Here is a 25,097-nt window from a genome sequence, read left to right as displayed (position 1 = left end):
TTTGCCATGTAACCACTTCCTAAGGTGTGTAGTATACAGATAATACAATGCTTGTGAAGTGCCCAAGGTTTTATCACCAAGTGATCACGTCTTGATCACCAATTTTACATCTGAAATTTTAAAAAAATACGAAAGTTTTGTAATATCATGGATATTTTTCCTTTGAGTCTGGGGTAAACCGTCCACAAACATAACAAAAATTGTCTGGATAATTGATACACTTCCTATGTGTCTGCTTATTCATTGCAGCACTAAATGAATTTCTGAAATTGTAAATTCAGTTTTGAACACACTAATATAAAAACAACACAAATTCAATTTTTATCACTGCACAGTACACAAATGTGGAAACTTACTAGTTATACTCGTGTGAAAACACTGAAAGGAAAAATATTTGCGAATCAACAGGTAGAGCTAGAAATTATTTTACTGTTGCTGCGGGCTGCACCCTCCTATTCTCAAGGGGCTGTTTACGTTTGGAGGATAAATTTACAACCGTGTAGAGTTTTTTTTTTTAAGGAGCATTAGCAACTAAGGCCATATTGCTCCGGGGATATGCGGTGGTCATTCCCTGAGCTTTCCGCATCCTCCGTGTTTAGTGGTCTCAGGCTCGAACCCCGGTCTAATCAAGAAGCGTGTGCTATAGTTGTTGTTGTTATGTTGTTGTTATCTGGTTTTTAGGAGCATTAGCAACTAAGGCCATATTGCTCCGGGATATGCGGTGGTCATTCCCTGACCTTTCTGCATCCTCCGTATTTGGTGGTGACGGGCTCGAACCCCGGTCTAATCAAGAAGCGTGTGCTATGCACTGCTGCTCCTTCCCACCTGGCTATGGAGGCGCCATGTGTGCTATAGAGGTGCCCCCTATAGAGTATGACATGATCAGTTAATACTTGGAAAACCTTGGCACAGCCTACAAAAATCCTCAACAAAAACGCTGTGTGCTCTCTTCAAATTGGAATTTGAATCTAAGAACCATAGGTAGAAGTCCAATTATGTTTATCACAAGAACAGATATCACACATTATTGGCTAGATTATACGAAATTGGCATATTTCGGTAAAACGTAACTCCCACTATAATTAATAACTGTGACATGATGTGAAACTATCATGGTGATTTTCAAAATCAATGCATAAATATTGGTTAAAAACAGCATTTAAGTTCTTGGAGGTAAAAATCATGTTGGCTAGTGTTATTACTCATTTAGGCCAATGAAAAATTCTGGTGACGTGTCCTGAAGTGGCTACTTATTGAGCTTACTTCTTTCTGTACCTTGACCTAGCAATGGCAAAAATGTATCAGTTTTTTTATGTATAATAAGGAAAAATAATAAGTTCAAGCCATCCTTTATATACACTGAATTTATTTGTTACAGAGAAAGTGGCAAATTACATATTGATAAAGTACATTTATGTTTTATGCAGAAAAGTTACAATATGCAGATTGATTGATTGAAGAAATTTCCCTACTCTTTAGAAGGGAATTTCTTCTAAACACCTTTAAAATATCAACCTATTTTTTTTTTTTTTTTTTTAAATTATAAACTCCCTGATTTTTTTTAAGAAAACAAACAAAAGGAATAAATATACTAAAATGCAGATTATTATGCCACTGCAAATTCATCTTATTTTACAATAGATCACAACAGTTTATCCTTCTAATTTTTTCTTTCTGAATTTTTCTTTTTTTTAATGAAAAAAAAAAAAAAAGTGTTCTGGTATATCATTGCATACCCCACCCCCACCAAAGCACTTCTGTTTAATATAACACACACACTGTAGGTGGTTCTCAACAATCCTTGAAAATTGCCATGAGTCAAAATTACATAAGCTGAAATTAATTATTTCATGGACACAATGATGAAATAGGGGATTACATTCTTTACTAATTTTCTTTTATAATTACTTTGACAATTAACTCTATTAAGTGTTGTTACTTTTCTCTTCACTTCTAATGAAATGCCTTTCTGCTACACTTCATTAGAGCATTTCGTTTTGGCAGTGAACTTTACTTCCATCAATAATTTTTAAGGATGAAATAAATCAAAAATCACACTGTACACTGATGTTTAGCACTGAAGCACTTCTGGAAGCAGACTGCCTTATGATGTGTGTGTTTATTTGTATGCAGAATTGGAACTGAGTCAGCAAAATGCTGGTCTAACTACTGTATTTGCAAGTCAGATTGCTGTAAGTATATTTTTAAATTATTTTCATGTGTAAATTCTATTCTTACTTTGTCTGTACTGGTGTATTTGTACTATTTGTGAAATATAAAAGAAAAACATGCAGTGCATGCATGTTATAAGCAATAATACAGATGGCAATTCACTAATGATATAAGTCAAACAGTTTTAAGTAAAGGACTGCTTGTAATAGTAGATAATTATCATCACCAAATTTTAAGCAGGTCTTTATAATAGTAAATTCACGATGAATCTTTGGATAAATGTTAATTTGAAGTTTGACTGATAATGCTGTTTTTTTAATATTTTTTTTAATGTTCACATTTCTTAAGCATTGCTAAAATAAAAATTTTGTGCAGTTTTAACATATCTCATTCTGATGAGCTTGGCTGTCGTCTTAGCATTTCAGGATTATTGGAAGCAATATGAGAAAAGTCTCTAACTACTTCATTGAAGGTTTCATCACCTGGAAAAGAAAAAAAAAAAAAAAAAAAAAATTAAATTCTTTATTAAATTTTAGTTTAAAAAAATAATAGCAAAATTCAGATAAAATTTTTGTTGCAGATAACAATAAAACACATTTTAAAAAAGTTATCTTTTAAGATATTTAAAATATAATCAATAAAGTGGATTCTATTAAAGTTAAATGTTTACTCTTATTAAAGAGAGCCTGGTTTTGTGGGGCTAATCATGTTACTTCATCCACCTAATTTTTCAACCTTGTATTGTGTCATCTAATTAAATAAAGCTTCCACAAGAAGAATTTTCAAGAATTCTCACTTACCAAGCTTAGTAGGTGAGAGTGATGGTATCACAAGGACAACATTATAATTCACTGAAGTGGTGGTACAGGAAGTACCACAAAATGTCTGAGAATAATCTGTAATTCTTTAAGAAATTAAAGGCAGATTGCACTCCATACAGGCTGAAGTGCTCATTATTTCACCAATTTCCATTTTCTGATATACTTATGCACCATGCTGCTAAAACAATATTTAAGAAAGGGATGGAATTAGAGATGCCACATATTCAGAAAAACAGTGCCCATGGAAATTTTTAAATAAAAGCATGCATGCATGCAGAGAGTGAATGCTTGTGTCATGGAGAGTGGAGTAAGTTATTATACAGTTATTATTTGAATACAATCTAAGATTTTATCAAATGTTTGGCGAACACTACTTTGGTGTGCCCCATCCCTCAAATAGAATATTATTCACCATAGTGTGGCCAGATAATCCACATACAAGGTATAGTTAATTAGAAGATAATCCACCATAGGACAGATTTCTGATTTGCATGGTGTCAGTAGCTTTTAAAAGATAAGTAATGCCAAGATTTAAAAGATAAAGCCTAGTTTTTCAATACAGAGGAAGCAATTAGGTTAGGACCTATCCTCAATAAAGATATGACTCCATCTAGAAACCTGATTATTATTAAAGATGAACATGGGAACTGCAGCTTTCTCATGAGAAACAAGACAAGACTGGGTTTTAGAATGTTTGAAGTTATTTTCTTACCAATGCACAATTATGTACAGGTTAGTATTCTTACCAATGGAGAATTACCTACAGGTCAGTAGCCCTAGTAGCCCTTGTGGCATAGCCCTTGGCTACTTGCCACTTGGCCAAATTGCACCTGTTAATGTGGAATGATACAGAACAGGTTTAAAAGTGTACTTGAAAAATTCTGCTAACTTGGTGTCATCTCCAATAATGTGACTTAGTTGTAATGGTTCTTGTAGTGGTAGTGTGGAGGATCCTCCCTTTGCAGTAAAAATAGATGTGTTTATTGGCTATGTCCAGTTTGTGCTCTGGACAGCACGATCTCTTTGTGATATTTAACTGGAAGCTGAATTTTCATAGCTGTGGAGCCTGCTTTATTTGAAAAAGCTTATTATGTGTTTGGGCATGCCATATTTGGGTTCATTGTTCAAAACATACCATCATATGACTGGTTTGTAACCAGTAAAAGGAACCTGAATGGAATTTGTGTTGGAGGGGTGCCTTGCTGCTTGATCAGCACATTTCTTTTCCAGCCTGGCAGAATCTAACCGATCTGTACTATCTGTTGGATTACTAACAGATCATTACTACCTGTCTGTTTTGATTGAGGAGAAATAACAAAGATCCAATTTGTTTCAGCAACAGATGAGAAGTTTGGGAGTTATTTTTCCAGACTGTTACTACACTCAAAGAGTCTGTAGAGATTATGGGATGCAAACTAGAAAGATCTTGAAGGGAGGTTAGCGCAAACTTATGTAGTCCCCACGACTCTATTTTATGTATTGAAAGCTATACTTGACACTCAATGGAGCACTTATTCTGCAAATGACAACACATTTTGAGATCAGCACAGAGGTAGATGTCAACATTTGCTTGATTATTCTATGTTTATTCTGACTGTAGAGGGCATAGCACTGAGCACCAATCCTTGTAGAACCTGTTCTTCATGACAGAGCATTGCAATAATGCATTAATATGTTTCTATGTTGAAGAATACTCTGTATAATCATTAGCAGCTCAGCTCAAAGTCCTATGTCATGGAATTCTTGAAGTATATTACCTGGCTGTACTTTTTTGATGTCTAGGCATACCTGTGACAAGATGTTCATTTTGGATAAAAGCATTTGGTATGTTACTTTCAGTGGGGGCACGGCAAAGGATTAATTAAGGTAATAATAATAAATGTTACTTTAAGTGTGATGGATGAGGCTGAAGTATGTTGATTGAGAAAGGACTGGATATTTTGTGTTTACAAGAATCATATGTAGGAGTTTTTGTTGAATCTATTAAGGTAACTGGTTTTCCTATGACTGCTAAGGTTATACATATTAAAGATGTACCAAAAGCTGCTCTTATTGTTTTTAACAAGAGTTTAAATGTCACGGTTATTTCAGGTTTATGCACTGAATATGCTATATGTATTCGCATTTCAACTATTGTAGTATCTTTTTATTTAGTGTCTGTCTGTCTGTCTACTGCCCTCTTTAAGTAGTGATATTTCAATACAATATTTAAAGAAGCTTATGAATTTTGTAAATGGCAGTAACATCATCATTACAATAGATGCTAATGCCAAGTCTTGGATGTGGGGCAGGCGCCTCCGTAGCCAGGTGGAAAGGAGCAGCAGTGCATAGTACACGCTTCTTGATTAGACCGGGGTTCGAGCCTGTCACCACCAAATACGGAGGATGCAGAAAGGTCATGGAATGACCACCGCCATATCCCCGGAGCAATATGGCCTTAGTTGCTAATGCTCCTAAAAACCAAATAACAACAACAACAACAACATTGGATGGTTGATTGAATCAACCATAGTGGTATGGTTGATTCAAGAGAGGTTCAAATGGAAGAATTTGTTGTGTGTCATAACCTAAATATTTTGAATGAGCCACATAAACCATATACCTTTGATAATGTTCATGGTTCCTCTAACATAGATATTACATGAGTACCCCAACAGTTGGACAGAAGAGTGTGTTTTTGGGATGTGGCCACAGTCTTAACTAATAGTGACCACAGAGCTATTCTTTTTTGGCTAAATCTAACAGACAAGTTACCAAGGGGTATGATAAATGCTGATTGTTGTAGGTTTAATTATAAAAAAATCAAATGGGAAAAATTTAAGAATGCCTTAATGGTCAGTTTTGCTGACAATGTTAATTTTAAATTGAATTCTTTGAGTGCAGTAGAATATGTATATTATATCCAGACATCCTTGTATAATGCTTTGAGCTATGCTTCTAAAAAAAAAAAATAGAATATCAATGTATAATGTTCCATGATGGTCTACCCAGTTAAATATATTGAGGAAAGAGGTTTTTCATTTTAGAAAAGTATTTCAAAGATTAAGGGCAACAACACTGGTGCTATAGTTTATGGGGAGTTATATAAAATTAAAAGAAGGGTTGTTGTTATTTGGTTTTTAGGAGTATTAGCAACTAAGGCCATATTGCTCCGGGGATATGTGGTGGTTATGGGCTTGAACCCCGGACTAATCAAAAAGCATGTGCTACGCACTGCTGCTCCTGCCTACCTGGCTATGGAAGCGCCTTAAAAGAAGGGAGTATCAAAAAGTCATTTATGACCATAAGTATAATGCACGGAAAGAGTTAGTTTCTACGGTTGGTAATAATGACCCATAGATTCTACTGTTTAAGATAACTAGGAATAAGTTAACTGTCAACAACTTGATTAGTACTGTGGCTTATAATAATAATGAATCAACTGATTGATATTTCACTATAGTTGCAATTAATGATCAGCTATTTTTAAATGATAACAGTTGTGAAGATATTGTGGAGTAGGCTGAAATTAGATGGGAGAACAGTCAATACATTGGATCTTCTGAGTTTGAGCTATTTAATGTTAATGAAGTAAAAACAATTTGCAGTACTATTAATATAAATAAAACACCAGGTAGTATTAATATAAATGAAACACTAGGACTTGGTAGAAAACAGCTGTATTAAAAAATTTGTTGAGATTTTTCCATATATATTGGTAAACATGTTTAACAAATGTATTATTGAGACAACTTTTCCAGGGTTCTGGAAAGTTGCCTTGCTTAAGTTAATTCAAAAACCTAGTAAATTGCTGACAGATCCATGTGCCTTTAGACCAATTTCATTATTGGCTAATCTAGAAAAAATATTTGTACATCTGATATTATTAAGGTTGGAAATATTGTTTAATGATAAGAAGTTGATTTTTGATTATCAGTATAGTTTTTTTTAAAAAATGTTCTACAGAAGATGCAATAAATGATTATAGATTTCGAAGGGGCCTTTAATATTGTGTGGTATCAAAGTGTCCTTTCTGCTTTAAGGACTCTGTCATGCCCGAACTTGTTATAAAACATTATTAGCAGCTATCTTACAGGTAGAAGAATTGTTGTAAGATCACAGCATTTAACTTATAGTAGATGTTAATAGGACCAATATTCTGGAATTTGGTATTAAACCAATGGTTGCAAAAAAAGTATTCTCTTTGTCGTGAAGTGGCTTATGCTGATAATCTGGTCTTATGTGTGTCTGGTAAATCTCGGACGGTGATTGAGGCCAGATTAGAAATAATAGTGAATGATCTGGTAGTATGGGCATCTATGAAAAACTTAAAATTTTCCCAAATAAGACTGTTATGATGCTACTAAGGGAAAACTTGATTATAACAGGCCACCTTGACTGTGGATAAACAACAAACAAATACCCCTAGTCTCGCAGGTTAAATTAGGAGTAATCTTGGATGATAAACTATTATTTACACCTCACTTGGAGCATTCGAGTAATAAGATTAAGAATTATACTGCCTCTATTGTGAGGATCACAAGAAAAGATTGGGGGGGGGGTTAGGCAAGAGTTTTGAATCTTTATTATAGGGCTATATTTCTCCCCGTTGATTTGGTACGTTCGAATAAATAAAGTGAAATTTAGACAGAAGCTAATATCCATCCAAGGAATTATGCTATTGAAAATACAGAAGGTTTCCAAAACAGTGTTGATGAATGCTCTGCAAGTTATTGCATAAACTCTTCCGTTGGATTTGGCAGTCTTATACAAAGAATTTTGCAATTTTTTGCATAAAGGGAGACAGATAGTTGGGTGTTACCAACGATTTGACAGTCGGAATTAATCAGGAAAAGAAAAATATTATGCTGAAATTAATTGAAATTTGGCAAACTTGGGATAGTAGCCTGACTGGCAAAGCAACATATTTTTTTATCCCTAATGTAGGCTTTAATTTTAATAATAAACTGAATAGATGGTTACCCATGTATGGAGGCCTCATATTTGATTGCAGGGCATGGCTCCCTAAGAAGTAAGTTATTTCAACTAGGATTAGAGTAGTAACCATTTTGTTTATGTGGTAGTCTTGAAACTTAGGATCACATTTTATATGACTGTCCGTTATACAATAAATTTAGAGGTTTATTAAGGAATTTATAGCCGGATTTTAACAGGGGTTTTGAGGCTGTGTGGCTGTCTTCTGTAAAACACTATTTGGTTTTTCAAGAATATTGTAGGCGGGTGTTTAGAAAAAGGAGGCTAATTCCAGTTGTTACTGATATCAGCTAGTTAATTGTACACTTTTTTAAAAATTATTTTATTTTGTCATTGTTACTTTTTTTTATTTGTTTATTTAGTTTTATTTTATTTTTTTATTATTATTTTATTTATTTATTTATTTTTTTTTTTTTTGCAGGCTCCTAGTTCAATATCACAACAGTAGGATACCCTCACATCATCCCCTTTGATACCTTACTCATTACATTTGTCCATGAAGAACACTGACCATTTATAACTACTCTTTTTCTACTTAACCTACCACTTATATGTCCTTTTATTCATAATAGTAACTTGTCCTTGATGACACCATTCCAATTTATAAAACAATCATTAATGTGAAATAGTATCACAGGCTTTAATGAAATCTATATATATATGTCAAAATTATTTTTTGCATCCAATTCCTCTGTGACAACCTATAGCAGATGATTAGTTAGGCATGATCTCCTTTTAAGAAATCTGTACTGTGATTGCTCTATAGTCCACTCCTATCAAAGATTACTTTGCATTATTTCTTGACTCAATTATATTCCCAGGTGGAGTAGTCAAATTTTAGATATCTAATTACCCACTTCACCCTTTGAACCACTGTTATGAATAGGAGATATATCTACATGTCTATAAACTTTAGAGTCATTAGCAAAGGCACATGATCCAAGAAAGCAGGCTTATATAGCATCAGCCAAAAAAAACCCCTTATTTCACCCATCCACTAGCTCCAAATGTTTGTCAGGTTCTGCCTTGAATCTATTTAAGCTATCAACTACGACAGATGGAAGTTTGTTCCAGCAATCAACCACCTGCTGGAACTTGATTTTCCCTTGATTCCAAGAATGCTTTTAATCTAACTGGATAGATTCCAACATTTACAGGTATTTCATTCACTTTCTGCTGCAGAAATTTCTCTTCCAGCTTTCCTTCAGTTTTCATATAATCATTTAACTCCAAATCAGTATCAGACATCTGCTAATCCCCCCCCTCAATCTTCTTTATATGTAATTTTATTACTATTATTATTAGCTATATAGTGCAAGGAAGCCTGAGGCTTATGCTGTACCAGCCAAAAAAAAAAAAAAATTCCCCGAGTTAACCTGAGACAGAGAGAGACAAACGTAGAAGGGAATCATCAAGAAAGAGAAGAATGATGATAGCTAGCTCAGGATCCTGGGTGTGCCAAGCCTATACTCACCAAATGTGAGCCCCTGATGTGGATGCATAATATTTATCCAGTTAGCAATCTCTACATCTTCAATAACTATGCCATTCATATTAAGGGACCAATATGATTCATCCCATTCCATTTAGTGCTAATATAAACAAAAATTTTTCTACTTATCTTTACACAATTTGCCAGAGATATCTCATAATCTGCATTAGTATGTTATTATATCATTTTTTTAAATTTTAGTAATTACCTAACAGAGGAAATAAACATTTCAAGGATATTTTATATACTGTTTTGTAATATTAAAAATAAACTTTAAACAAAACTTGTTTGATGGCATGATTACTGCAACTTTTTCACAATGATTAGTGGCATACATTTAACTGCTCATAAACATTAATTTTATAAAAATACCTTTGATTTACCAAAATAATCCTTTAAAAGAAATACATATCTTAAAATGGTCATTTGATTTTTCATTATTCATAATTTTCATGTTTACTAATAAGAGATGTATGCTTTCTGGCTATATCTTTAAACAAATATTGATGAAATTATTCAATCTAGTTGGTACCTTTTTACTTACAATTTGTTCAGGCTATCGTATTTCTACTTGATATTTTTAATTCTTCATTTGTAGATAAAGTAAACTACAAAATCTGGCACCTTTCGGGATTGAAAATTTCCAGAACTTTACAGCGGTATAACTAGCAGCTGAGCAATTGAGAAGCATATTTTAATGCATATAAGCATCTTTTTTGGGTTTGTAAACAAAGCAATTAAATGAAGTGTGAAATATTGTGATGTGGAATAGTCATATCTGTTTGTATTTTTATCAAGTGCCATCTCGTTTCAATTTTGGTTTGTGAATGTTTATTTGTAGTGGTAACTTGAAACACCAGACTAACAAATATCTATTTTTTACCTCTTAGTATGAGATATTTTTTTCTGTTTTCAGATGTTATATGTCTCTCTCTCTACTTTCTACTGACCCCATCTTCTAGAAAAAGCTGGTATTCACCATTGGTATGTCTTTCAGGGGCAAAAGTTGATGACATTGATATAATTTTTTAAGGGCATAAAAGGTGGTATTGTTGTACATGTTGGCACTAATGACATTAAGAGTAGTAGATCTGCAGACACTTGACAAGTACAGAGCACTGTTTTAAAAAAGTCATGATTTGGGTTATATTTGAAAATGTGTGCAATTCTGTTCAGACATGAACATAATCTCTCCAGGGTCAATCAATTCGACCCTGGAGAGATTGTGCAATGCTTATGGAGTAGAATTTTTCTCAGCGTGGTCTGTGCTTGTTAACAGGAGAGACTGCTTCTACAGGTATTGGATCTACTTAAATAGAAAGGGCACAAGAATATTTGCTGATGCCATTGAGGCAGCGTGAGGTGGAGGTCAGAAAATTGCTTGCTTGGGGGGGGACACGGACTACCAGAATAACAACAGTCACAAGCAGATGTACCGAAACAAGCAGCAGCCTTGAAAGTAAGGTGCTAGGAATTTTGACGAATGAGGAATCATCATGAAACAAGTAAACACATGGGCTGTGTTAGGGTAACTAAGAGTAAGAATAGGTACATGTATACTTGTATGTATATTATATGTATATTAATGCTAGGAACATGGTAAAAAAATTTGATGAATTTGAAATGCAGATCAAGACATCAAATACTGATATTGTTGGGATATCAGAGATGTGGTGTCACTCAGATGTAAGGAAAGCAGAATTTGAATATGGGGAGTACAATGTATACAGAAAGGAAAGATAGGATAGAAGGGGTGGGTTATGCTCTTAGTTAAGAAGCACATAAAAATCTAAGGTGGTGCATCCAGTTGACATGAGTGGCCAGTGCAATGTTGAGTCAGTTTGGTATGACAATCACTGGGAAAGCAAAAATGAGAGTAGGAGTGTGTTATAGACCTAATGACTCTGATGAGTACAATGAACAACTGTACTGAGAGATAGAGTGGGTCAGTAAATCAGAATGTCTTATAATGGGGGATATTAACTTTCCAGATATCAACTGCAACTCGTGGGTTGGTCACTATTGGTACAACTAGCAAGACTCTCGTTGATTTTTGGATGACTGTTTTCAACAGCAGCATGTTAGAGAGGCAACAAGAGGGAGTATTATTCTTGATTTGATTATAAGAAGCAGTGATTATTCATGCCTTAAGAATCTGCAGATAAAAGAACCACTAAAGGGGCAGTGATCACAGTGTATTGATTTGGGATTTACTTAAAGATGTAACTATCATCAAGGGTAAAGGGAAGAGTTTTACTTTTGTAAAGGTGACTAGAGTGTTCTCAGACAGTTTTCAAATTCTATATATTGAGATCAACTGATGATATGATATTGCCATCAGCAAATTCTAAATGGTCAAGGAATAGGCCTAAATGGATGCTAGATGAACTGATGAGACTCGTTGCAGAGAAAATAAATGCATGGGATGCTAAAAATTATCAGGCGACACACACACTGTCTATGGCAGATATAAACTAGAATGTAATCAAGTCACAAACGAGGTTAATCAAGCTAAGGCAGATTATGAGAAATCTTTGGCAAAGGATGCAAAGAGAAACTGCAAAGACTTTATTACTTATATAAACTCTAGAAAAAAGGGAATGAATCAGATTGGTTCACTTGAAATCGATGGTTCAACTATTTATGATCCTGGGTAGGTTGCTGACAAACTAAATGAGCATTTTCATCTATGTTCACACATGAGGAATTCTTTAGGGAAATGAGCGTAAAAAGTTTATCAAACTCTAAATAATTTTCTAATAACTGAGAGGAAAGTGGAAGAGAAACTGTTGAAGTTAAACATAAGAAAGGCACCTGGGATGGATGAGATCTATCCAATTATATTAAAGAAGGCAGTGAAGGCAGCAAACCTTTAGCCATAATTATTACAGCATCCCTGGATTTCGTATAGGTCCCTCTAGGACTGGAGATGTGTGAATGTATCCTCAATTCACAAATGGGGATCGAAGTGTGACACAAATAATTATAGACCTGTTAGTTTAACTTTTTCTACCAGTGACTCCATTATTTTCCGGTGAAAATAATGGAGTCACTGTTAAAAGAAGTATTGCAAGATAATCTGAATAAGGCTGCAATTATACTTCAGACACAGCATGGCTTTGTTAAGGGAAAATCTTGTCTGAAAAATAGGACTGGATACTACGATGTGGTCACAAAGGAACTAGATGCGAAAAATAATTTTGATATCATATACTTGGATTTCAGGAAAACTTTTGATACTGTTCACATAAAAGACTATTGCACAAATTAGAGCTGGGTAGCATTAAGGGCAAGTTGTTGTTCTGGATAAAGGGATAGTTGTGTGGAAGAAGACAGAGTGGTCATCAATGGACACTGGTCTTTGTGGACTAATGTTATTAGTGGAGTTCCAAAGGTTTGGTGTTGGACCCATTGTTGTTTTCTATATTTATCAATGATATTGATGAAGGCTTATAAGGCTGAATGTTCAAGTTTGCAGATGATATGATGGTATGCTACTGCAACAGGATCTAGAAAAGTTAGGTAGATAGGCTGAGAAATGGCAATTGAAGTTTAACATTGAAAAATGCAAAGCACTGCATATGGGTATGGGTAGCAGTAACCCCAGAGTAGAGGTCTGCATGGGGCTACATTTTTTATTTTTACCTGGCCTGACCTGAGCCCGAAGTATAAATGGCCCAGCCCAAATTTGTTTTTCAAATATATTTCCCCCCAGAACCAATTTTTATCCTACCCTGATTGAAACTTTTTTATAAATAAAATCGCTAGCATTACTTTGAAGTTGCATAAAAAAAAATTAATTTTCAGATTCAATATTAATAATTATATAACAATAATAATTATCCAAAATAATTATCAATATTAATTATATAAAAAAGAAAATGTAATAAATTTTCAATTTACCATATTTAATATAATTCCAAAACAATTATCAATATCCACCTCTACTTAAATTAAAAAATTAGAACTGACTATTACTGGCAATTCTCACTGTATGAATGATGTATAAGCATTCCCCTTACCTGTATTTCTAAATTATTGGTCAGTATTGGATATTGCAAAGAAATGGTTAGAAAGTGTTACAAGTGAACGTTCTTAGAATTGAAAATAGGTCAACCCAAAATCTCGGATGTTATAGAACTAGGGATCAATGGCATCACACTTTTAATAAATATTATATACTGTACAAATACAACTAAAAAGGAACCCATTTCCGGGGGACATAATGACTTGCATCATACTCTTGGTGAAACATAAATTGTAACTTAATGCCCACTTAAGGGTAAAGGCAACTTTACTGAGCAAAAATACAGACTGGGTCATTTCCACAAAAGGCAGGGGTGGCACTAGATTAGCTGCCAGTGATTGGCACCCTAGGCAAATTATGAAGTCAGAGCCTCCAAAACTCCAAGGGAAAGTATAGGCTGAGGTCAGTACTGCACCCCTCTGCAGTCTGCACCCTAGGCAACTGCATAGTTTGCCTAATGATAGCACCAGCCCTGTTTACAGGCTCTTTGAGAGTGTCTATGTTTCTGACACTTAAGCCATCTTAATAGATTAATATATATGCTCTTATTCGACAATTTGGATAGCCTGCTTTGATTGCCTTTGGTGGCCTAGTTTGTTAAAAGTAAGGATAAGGTTTATGGTTGGTATAATCTTACCCTCTCTTTTAACTGTTATGGTTTTGTGTTTAACATTTGTTACTGTTCTTTTAGTTCACTGCATATTTCACTGTAGTTCACTGCATCCCAGACGATGACTTAAAAACTGTCAGGATAGCAGTATTCTGCACCCCGACAGAAACCTGACATGACAAACCTCCCCAGGATTACCCTGCCATGTGTAGGAACCTGGGACCCCATGCCAAATAAGTAACCACATAGGGGAGGGAGATGTACAGGGAGCAGATTAGCTGAAAAATATCAGTAGGCTAGTAGCAAAGGGATGCAATGTAGTATGAATGAATGAGAATGAAAGACAATGAATAGGCTGGGAACTGAGTGAACTAGGAATTATGGTAAAAGGGAATAAATGGCAGTTTTGGTGAAAGAAAGAATGACCTAGCATGAGGGAAAGAGAGAGTAAATGGGAATGAGTGGAAGAGCAAATGTAATTGGCAGAAAGAATACAAAGTTAAAAATAACTTACATCACTTTATATATACTGTTTTTTTTTTTTTTTTTTTTGATTTGGTAGTTGTTGGCGCATCGGCTTCTGTGGCCATATTGCACCTCCCAAGGTTTTTGCAGTACTTTGATCCAAGCCCGAGGCGGGAATCGAACCCGCGACCTTTGGGTTGCCGGGCAGGTACTTTACCCACTCGGCTAGCCCGGTCGGCATATATACTGTACTAACAAACATTTACTAACCACATAAACACTATCACTGCATTCTCCCCTGGCCTACAAAAAAAAAAAAAAAAAAAAAAACTTGTGGCTAGGCCTGCACCACAACTGAAGAATAACAGTAAGTTGAGGTGCCCAGAGAGTGCAGTGCAGAAACTAAGAGTCGAATAAATGAGGTGAGAGCTAGAAGAATGAATAAAAGTGTAAGCATATGAGAAAAAGAACACAAACCATAAATGCTACAGTTAAGTATACACTAACCTAGTTTTAATTAGTATTTAAGTTTACACTACACATCATTGCATCCCCCCTGGTGTGTGAGAAAAAGATGAATGAGTTGAGAGAAAAAAAAAAAAAAAAAAATATATATATATATATACTATCATTGAATTATATTAAATAAAGTTAAATTATAATAAAATTAATAAATAATTAAGCATTCATTAGAGGCAGCAAAATGCAATTCCTCCATATGAAGCTGAAATACATCCATTATTTTAAATTAAATAAAACATAAGCCAGTAGTATGGCAAAAACTGTAGAGCGAAAATTAACATAAAAATAACCCAAATAAACAATCGAACGAAAAGAAAAAATAGATATAAACAGTAGCCCAGAAACCCTAGTATAATTTCGATCTTTAAATCCAATTAACAAAAACTATACAAATTTTAGGATAATGCCAATTAGTTATTAATTTAGCGGTACCCCCCCGAGAGGTACCAGTTCCGAAAGACGTGAAATATCACCCAAAGAGGGTTAAAGGAACTACCAAATGATAACAAAATCAAAATAAACTAAAATAAAATAGACTGACCATCATGCCCCATATCGACAGAGGACCACGAGGCCAATAATGGTCATGGAATCGCTGCATTTCAATCGTCATACAAAACATCGCAAAGGCGGAAATATCGAAGAACCAAACCACCCTTCCATTCTCCGATAGATCAACCAATGCAGAGGATTTGCATGGCGGTGGTCCTTATGCAGCGAAAATAAACTATAGAACAGACAGCACTCTAAAGCAGAGCCACACTACTGACATACTGTAAGCTGAATCAGCTTATATTGAAGAAAAAAGAAAATAGATGGCGGCACAGGCGTTGCTAATTAGCATATCGACCCATTACTATTGAATTATATTAAATGTTGACGAAAATTAAATTATATTAAAAAATTAAAATAATTAAGCTTTCATTAGAGGCAGCAACTTGCAATTCCTCCATATGAAGCCGAAATATATACTATCATTGAATTATATTAAATAAAGTTAAATTATAATAAAATTAATAAATAATTAAGCATTCATTAGAGGCAGCGAAATGCAATTCCTCCATATGAAGCTGAAATACATCCATTATTTTAAATTAAATAAAACATAAGCCAGTAGTATGGCAAAAACTGTAGAGCGAAAATTTCTGGTAATTCTGGTAATTTTCGCTCTACAGTTTTTGCCATACTACTGGCTTATGTTTTATTTAATTTAAAATAATGGATATATATATATATATACATATATATAAAAAACTTGGGGAAAAAATTATAAAATAAGAAAAAAGTATTTAAAAAAAAAATAAATAAAAAATAAAAAAAAAAATAAATAAATAAAAAAAAAAAAGAATGCAAGTAGAGTGAGAATGCAGATTATGAATGAAGTAAACATGTGTCTCTCCCACCCCATTGCCTGGTGGGTTCCCCACTGCCAGCTAACATATCCCACCCCCGGAGCGGGATGGGCAGATACCGGATTCGACACTCCTTGGACATGACACCGATGAAGACATTCTGCGGCTTTGCTGCCAACGGCGATCTGAACTGGGTACTCTAACCTGGTTCCCTTTAAAACCCCATTCCCAGGCAGGGGAGGGAGGAGACGGATCTCTGTCTCCTCTCCTTCCTGCCTACCCCCCATACTTCGCCTGGTGGGGCTCGTCTCCACTGATCTCTTTGGGGATGCCTACTCTATCGTCCCTATTCTTCTATCTGTTTTCCCCTCAGTCTTCAGTCTCCCTCCCTCTCTAACTAAATCAACCGAAGTACACCCTTAACAATGCCGCCAAATTCTAATCAACGTCTAAATTATACCGGTTCCCTGTAAATCTCTAAGACAACTAACACTATTAGCTAGCGTATAGCCTCACATGTCTAAATTTAATAACATCAAAATTTTGCCCAACCTATTTGGCCTTTAACACATCTCTTTAGCGTTCAATCCCAACCAGTGATTTCCTAACAGCAGTCTCATTAAGCATTAATGTCAAACGCAGTTTTTTTTTTTTAAATAGGTCCTAGCCACTGAAATCCCAGGAAACTAGGTGGTAGGACCTGCCAGAGCAATTTGTTGTGATACTGGATACACCCGGCTAGCCTCCACGTGGCAGGGTATGGGCAACGTTGGGCCCCACTAGGGGCCTGGCAGCCAATAAGCCGGATAAACAATGGGCACAACATATCACACTGCACAGACATGGCCCACACACTTTCAAGTCTCTGGCTTGACAGTGTACTGTCCTCGATACAGCGAAACACACGCGGAGATGGGAGAAATCCCAGGTGCCGTCCGACACGAACATACCTTATACCTTGTGGTTCACTGCATATGGTTTCATCCAGTACACTGTCAGAACATAATTACTTTTTCGAGATCCGGAGATAACCCTTCTAGCCCTTTTTTGGCTCCCTTTTTTTGTAAAAAAAGGGAGCCATTTTACCAAGTATTTGTTCACCCTGTGGAGTAGATTATGAAGAATAGGAGTACATTTTCTGCACTTGTTTCAGTCTGTTTTCTTTTGATTGGCTTGTTTCTATTTTTCCAGCTTTGTTAGGTTGAATTTTCAACGAAGGCCCTGTGGGAAGAGGAGTATTTGGTGCGTGCATTTTGCCCTTTTAGTGCTGTGAGGGTACCTTTCCTCTACCAGGTTACCAGCCCCTGCGATGTGGAGGAGAAAGGAACAGGAGAAAAAATTTATAAGGGTATGCCACTTAATGACCAGAGCTTGAGGTTAAAGTTTGTGTTACAAACACAAACAAAACAATAAAAAAACCTAAACTGCTTTTATTGTTATATGCTAAATTCTTTTTGAGTTTTTTACTAACTGAAGTCAAAGAAACAGATATAAATAAAAATAAACTAGTATATCACTTAAATTCACCATGATTACTAATTAACTGGTGTTGGAGAAGTGGTACAATCTGAATAAATTTTAGGAAGAATTAAACAGATTATTACAGGGAATGGAAATATTCGTTTTTTTTTTTTTTTTGGAAGATGCTTTATAAGATTGTCCCCTTGGATCATTTCCATTTCTTTGCATCATATCATTTCTGTTACTAATACTATTACTATACCTGGATTACCGAATTCATCTGTTCTCATTTCTTCATTTAGCCTTGCAAGACGAAGCCTGAGGAGAAAGGCAAAGGATGATTCTTATAAAAAAACACATATTAGAATTATGCATACACTGCAAGGATGCACTGCAATGAAATGTAAAATTGAATATTATTTAAAAAGCACATTTAATTTTAAAAAATGATATATGTATGCATATATGAAAAAGCTTTGTTATAATGTTGATTGAATAGAAATGTTAATTTGGACTAAATCGCAGAAAGGGTTAATCCAAATTACTGAAAAGTCTGAATTATATCTTTTCAAACCATAGGTCATAAAAATAGACAAATTTATTCACAGCCCAGCAACATATATATATATAATTTAGATCAGGGTGGGCAACAGTCGGCCCGCGACGATGTTGAATCCGGCCCCCTCGGTAAATGCATAAATATAGAAAATCCATACCTGACTACACTCGCCGTAAACGTTCGGCTTAATTCGGTTCAATCGGGAATCGCAGCCAGTACAACAGTAACCAAGTGATTCTACGCAGCATCAAAGAGTTATTTCCTAATTATTATTGTAGCATCGATCGAACGAAGTTCCTTTGGGTTTGACTTCTTATTGAAAAAAATAATATTGGTGCGAGATATTTTATGTTTTATGCATTTTCTAATTATTACAATTTTTAATTTAATATAATTTATAGCTCATAAAATGAGCCAATTAAAAAAAAAAGAAAAATTGATGCTGAATGCCGCATTTTCAATGATAATTGGACATTCAGATATTTTTATTAAAAATACATTAATAATTTGGTAATTCAAGTAATATAACATTTTTTAGGTTCTGATTTTTTTTATTAAATCGTTCAATCTATTCCGGCCCGCATCATGATGCGAAAATTTCATTCGGCCCGCATCATGATACGAAAATTTCATTCGGCCCGCTGACGAAAAAAGTTGCCCACCCCTGATTTAGATGGTATTAGAACACAAATATAACACAAAAAGAAAAATAAATTTTTATGAAATATTTATATTTAAAACAAAACAGAATAAAAAGAGATCAACTGAAATACAAAAACAAATGATTTTTAAACAATAAACCTAAACTTTGTGTTAAATGTTAATAGCTTTACATTTAATCACATATACACAGTAGGCAAATGTATTGTCTTTTTTCTGAAGAAATCAGAAATGCCCTATTATATTTACTGATTCCTTATAACGTTGCTCTTTATTTCCCTTAGAGCACAGAAATATTTTTTGAATTCCTCGTTAGAATCAGCAGGTTTATTAAGAGTATTGAGGTAATTTCTGCATTTGTGCAATTTAACTTTTTCTTCTTTATTTTATTCTTAATTTCCCAATTCACCTTCAGATTTTCCCCTTTAAAATGTTACTGCTACTTCATAATTTTCTTATAGCCATGTTTTTATATTGCAAAAATTATTATCCAGTTTGACATTGTTGTACAACACATTTTGCCGACCGGGCTAGCCAGGTGGGTAAAGTGCCTGCCTGGCAACCCAAAGGTCGCGGGTTCGATTCCCGCCTCGGGCTTGGATCAAAGTACTGCAAAAACCTTGGGAGGTGCACTATGGCCACAGAAGCCGATGCGCCAACAACTACCAAACCAAAAAAAAAAAAAAAAACAACACATTTTGATACCCTTCACACCTTTGATTCCATTTTAATAAATAAGAACATCATAATTTAATAGTTTTTTCTATGCAATTACTCCAAAATAAAGGATTACATTTTATTTTACAATTTTTAATGTTATCCACTGTCTTTTTTCTTCTGGATGAAGTGTGTGTGTGTGTGTGTGTGTGTGTGTGTGTGTGTGTGTGTGTGTGTGTGTGTGTGTGTGTGTGTGTGTGTGTGTGTGTGTGTGTGTGTTATGGCACGTGTTGCTGGGGCTATAATGTGCCTATTCATATGAAAATGATAAAAAACTAAATTCAGATGTAATCACTTTATTTTTTTATTAGAGAGATCTTTTTGAATTTATGATAGATTCCAATTTTTTTCAGAAAAGAGAAAAATTCATCGCTGTTTGCATCATCACCACCAATAATATGTTTCAATGTCTTTGGTTCTTGAAGATTTGTTAGGGCAGTCAAGGAGAATGTGTTTGACTGTTAAATGTGCTATATCACCTTCATCTACTTAGAGGATCCTCTCCTGTAAGTAGATGAAGGTGAGTCAGGTATGATGTCCTATTTGTGCCGGTGCAAGCACCACTTCTTCTCTTCACACTGTTTTGGTACTAGAGCACCAAAGCTGTGGACCCTGTTTCAACTGATAAAGTTTATTATTGGTTTGGGTGTACCCAGTGGTGAGCTATAGTGGGCTCGCGAGAGCCCATTGTTATTTTTTTTGAAAATTTGCAAGCCCATTGTTGAGACAATCATTTATTTTACAAATGAAATCCTGAATGCAATTATAGAGTATTATCCAGAGCCGAAACTATGGTGGAGCGGACGGGGCCCCATTCCCAGCATTTTAATGGCGCAATCAATCGGTTATGTATTTTAAAATTGTTTTATTTTTGATTTAATTACAGTCAGACCTCTGTTTAATGAACTTCTTTATAGCGAATTTTTTTTTGATTCCCCTTGGTTTAATCACATTTAAAATAGTTTCCGTTGAATGAAGAAAATTTCCATGTAACAAACGGATTAGGAGAGACAACTTTGTATGCATTGTTCTCACAAAGTGTGAATTAAGGGTGAAAGGGATTACCATTTCAGAATGTTAGTGTTGTCCTTAAACCTATGCAGTCACATACCGAGAAGTCGCGCTAGTCAATATGCTTTCCATAGCCAGTCACAGGATTAAGAAGATTTTCAACATGAATTATAGCCTCTTGTCAACGTGTGTTGTGGTTTCCCTTTACTCCGACAAACTGGCATATGTTTTTTGGAGAAGTGAATGATCTATGCCTTTCAGTAAATTTCTCCTGTCCATGGTAACAGTAGCTGAATATCCGTGTGATTGCGACATTTTGCACTGTATTCAAATTACTAGTGAGAGTAGCAACGTAGAGTGGGGGGGGGGATTGAGGCAACTAAGATATCATTTAAACTTTACGAAGATAAAATGGCAGATTTTGAAAATTTGTTTAGCCTTTCACTGTGTAGAAAATGTTCTAAAATATAATGGCATACAGGCAATAATTAAAAAAAAAAAAAACTGTCACCAATCTCCAAAAAATTAGTGCGAATTAAGGATGATTGCTAAAGAACTTGATGTGGAAACTATAAAGATCGGCGGTGTGTTCGGGCCACAATGAACAGCTTGTAGCTTGTGGACGGCAATTGTGGGTTGGAGGAATTATCTCACTTTGTGCAAACATTTTGAAGCAGAAGTTAAATATTCCGGATTATTAAGTCAACTTTTAAATTTGGAATTTCTTAACCATTTAGCACTAATGATCGGAATCCTGCAGGAGCACTCTTACCTTTCAGAAGCTTTGCAGAATCATAATGGTAAAAGCATACAAATTAATTATTCTAACTATCAATGCTATTGATAACTTGAAAAATTCTGAAGGAAATTATGAAGCTAAACTTGAGAGCATGTTGAAGTGGAAAGAATTTGAAGGAATCAAAATCGAATATAAGAACAGTAAAATTACCTCGTGACAAGTTAAATGCATTGTTTTATTCTTAAAGGATAAGTTATTAATGCAACAGGGTGATTTTAAATTAAATAAAGAAAATAACAATACCATTGAAAGAAATTTTAAACATATGCTACTCGAAATCGTTGAATGTGAAAGAACTTTCGTTTCGGTGAAAACCGAATAAGAAATTTGTTTTCTGAAAAAATACGAAATAAAAATTAATGATTTTAGAGATTTTGTTGAAGACAGTTTATCTATGTATAAGTATAGTGCAAAAGCATCAATAATACATAGCCAAATCTGAATTAACAGAATGTTAGCAAAACGGCATCGTTTTAAGTTATATCTCATATTGTGAATACCTTCACGAATTGCCATGATATTGCACTACTTCAAATAAGTAACGCTTCACCTGAGGAGAAGACTAATGTTACTTATTCTCAGATGGATACCACCACCACCACCCAGATGGCACCGTTTCAGGGCTATTTTGTATATGTGTGTGTGTGTGGGATAATAATGCAACTATCCACTTGTCCCTATTAGACTTAGAAAAGCAAAAAAGTAGAGGGAAAGTAATAGTAGGAGTGGAAGAGGAAAAGAAACAGTGTAGAAGAATGAAAGGGACAGTAACTCCTTCAACTCACATCACTCAAAAACTCAAACTCCTTGAATAGGCAACGCTTCCCCAGTGGGGAAGACTGTTGTTACCTATTCTTGGAAACTCCAGACATTATCAGGCTTCCCCTGGTGCCGTTTCAGGGCTATTTGGCCCTTCTTTGGTGGGTGGGTAGGTACCCGAGTGATGCAATTATGATAAAACAGTTATGAAGTATAACTTCACAATATGAGAGATGCCTGATGGTGTATGATGTGTTTAGACTATAAAGTGTTTAGGGCTGAAGCCTCAAGCTATGGAAAAGTCTAGACTATGACTCCTTCAACAAGCATCAATAATACATAGCCAAATCTGAATTAACAGAATGTTAGCAAAACGGCATCGTTTTAAGTTATATCTCATATTGTGAACACCTTTATGAGTTGCCATGATATTGCACTACTTCGAATAAGTAACGCTTCACCTAATGTTACTTATTCTCAGATGGATACCACCACCCAGACGGCACCGTTTCAGGACTATTTAGCCCTTCTTCGGTGGGTGGGTGAGTAGGTACCAGAGTGATGCAATGATGGCAAAACGGTTATGAAGTATAACTCCACAATATGACAGATGCCTGATGGTGTATGATATGTTTAGACTATAAAGCATTTAGGGCTGAAGCCTGAAGCTATGGAAAAGTCTAGACTATGTATAAGTATAATGCAAAAGCATCTATACTTCATAACTGTTTTGCCATCGTTGCACTACCCACCGAAGAAGGGCCAAATAACCCTGAAACGGTGCCGTCTGGGTAGTGGTATCCATCTGAGAATAACATTAGTCTTCTCCTCAGGTGAAGCATTACTTATTCAAAGTAGTGCAATTTCATGGCAACTCATTGTGAAGGTATTCATAATATGAGATATACTTAAAACGATGCCGTTTTGCTAACATTCTGTTAATTCAGATTTGGGTATGTATTATTGATGCTTTTGCACTATTCTTATACATAGTCTAGACTTTTTCCATAGCTTGAGGCTTCAGCCCTAAATGCTTTATAGACAGTTTATCTTTAAAATCGAGTGAAATTACCTTTTCAATTAAGAAAGTCAGAAAATATCTTTGAAACCATTGCGATTAGCAGTGCTGAAGCTGAGTTTAACAGCGCAATGAATAATATTGTGACAATTAAACATGTTGCAGATTATGAAGACCATACATCTAAATAGAAAACCATTGCTTCAATTTGATCAGGGATCGTTACGTCAAGTCATTCCTCTGTAATCATCGCTCAGCTATTGAGCAAAGCAGAAAATTGACAACAAATATTAATAAAGAAGTAAATTGTATATGGCAATTTTTAGAATAAATTTTTCTTGAATATTTGTGAAATTATTTTTTTTTCAGGTAATCTGTGATTTTTTGTGTACTCTTTCTAAAAAAAAAATTTTTTTTAAGGACATATTTGTTTTTATATATTGGAATGTTTTGTAACAGTATTTATGTTATTTGTGATATGGAAAATATTCCATGTTATTTTTTATTCGCAATATTAAAATTTTACCGTAAAAAAATGTATCCATTATATTTCCCCAGTTGTTAAAAAAAAGACGAATAAAAAAGTTGCGCGTGTGCCAAGCATGCATGGTAGATGGTTTAGGCAAAACGTCCTTCGCGTTTCTTTTAGGTATTATGATTTGTATATATCAATTACAAAATAAAAGAGCTTTTTTATTGTAATTATTTTATTGATCATTCACAGATTTTCATAATTTCTGTTAGACAAGATACAATGGATTTATGATAACTAAAGTAAGAGATGTATACTGGCGATTGCAACATATCTAAATGTCTCTTTAAAACAGCTTCGATTCATGAACCAATCTTGTAGTTGAAACCACAAATGCAGCTCTTAGGGGCACCTAACAATGGAATGTAATGAAAATGCGAGACGAAAAAAGAAATTGTTGACAAATATTTGTATTGTTGCAATCATACTTACTGCAGTAGTATGATTCAGAAAGCATGATTGTGACGTCATACTATTCAAAAATTCTAAAAAGTTAGAACTCCAGACTGTCGTATCTAGTTACCATCGTAAGGTGTGGCATGCCGACTGGGTTTCTAAGTTTTTTGTTTTTTTTTTTAGATAGACCTAGGAACGTTTCACACATTCACTTATACGCATGGTTAAGGGAGTAATAAGCTGCGTCTGTCCACCTCCGTAAATCCGCCCCTGACTCTAGTTATCATAGTGGTCACGAAAAATGCGTCACGCCCTCTAATCACAATACTAGTAGTGCGAGCATGGGAAGCACCTCTGGTCGAAGCCACGAATTTACACCCAGGGGCTCACATCTGGTGAGTATGGGCTTGGTACATCCAGGGTTCTGAGCTGGATATCATCATTCTTCTCTTTCTTGGTGATTCCCTTCTATTTCTGACACCGCACCCCCCCCCCCTCTCTCTCTCTCTCTCTCTCTCTCTCTCTCTCTCTCTCTCTCTCTCTCTCTCTCTCTCAGGGGTAAGTCAGAATTTTTTTTTTTTTTTTTTTTGGCAGCAAAAGCCTCAGGCTTCCTTGCACCATATGGCTAATCATAATAATAATTATAATAATAATAATATGACGTCCCTTTCGGGACCGATCAAATTTACTCGATAGAAAGTTGGAAAAACTGCGAGCTCATTATTAAAATTTCACAGCTCACCACTAGGT

General features: G+C 34.9%; 1 protein-coding gene across 1 annotated transcript in view; it reads right to left on the bottom strand.

Moving 5' to 3' along the window:
* Positions 1–1,720: 1,720 nt before the first annotated feature.
* CenB1A (Centaurin beta 1A) overlaps positions 1,721–25,097 on the bottom strand; it is an 806,494-nt gene continuing 783,117 nt past the window's right edge. Inside the window, exons 23-25 of the mRNA XM_090384002.1 lie at positions 23,391–23,395; positions 18,159–18,214; positions 1,721–2,654 (exon numbers count right to left, since the gene is read on the bottom strand). Of these exons, the coding sequence (XP_090240128.1) occupies positions 2,560–2,654; positions 18,159–18,214; positions 23,391–23,395 (156 nt within the window). The 3' untranslated portion in view covers positions 1,721–2,559. The remainder of the gene's footprint in view (positions 2,655–18,158; positions 18,215–23,390; positions 23,396–25,097) is intronic.

This window comes from Mastigoproctus giganteus, chromosome 10 (assembly GCF_048544385.1).
Source record: "Mastigoproctus giganteus isolate SK-2022 chromosome 10, ASM4854438v1, whole genome shotgun sequence".
In the NCBI taxonomy this organism is placed as follows: domain Eukaryota; kingdom Metazoa; phylum Arthropoda; class Arachnida; order Uropygi; family Thelyphonidae; genus Mastigoproctus; species Mastigoproctus giganteus.
This window is presented reverse-complemented; position numbering and strand designations above follow the sequence as displayed.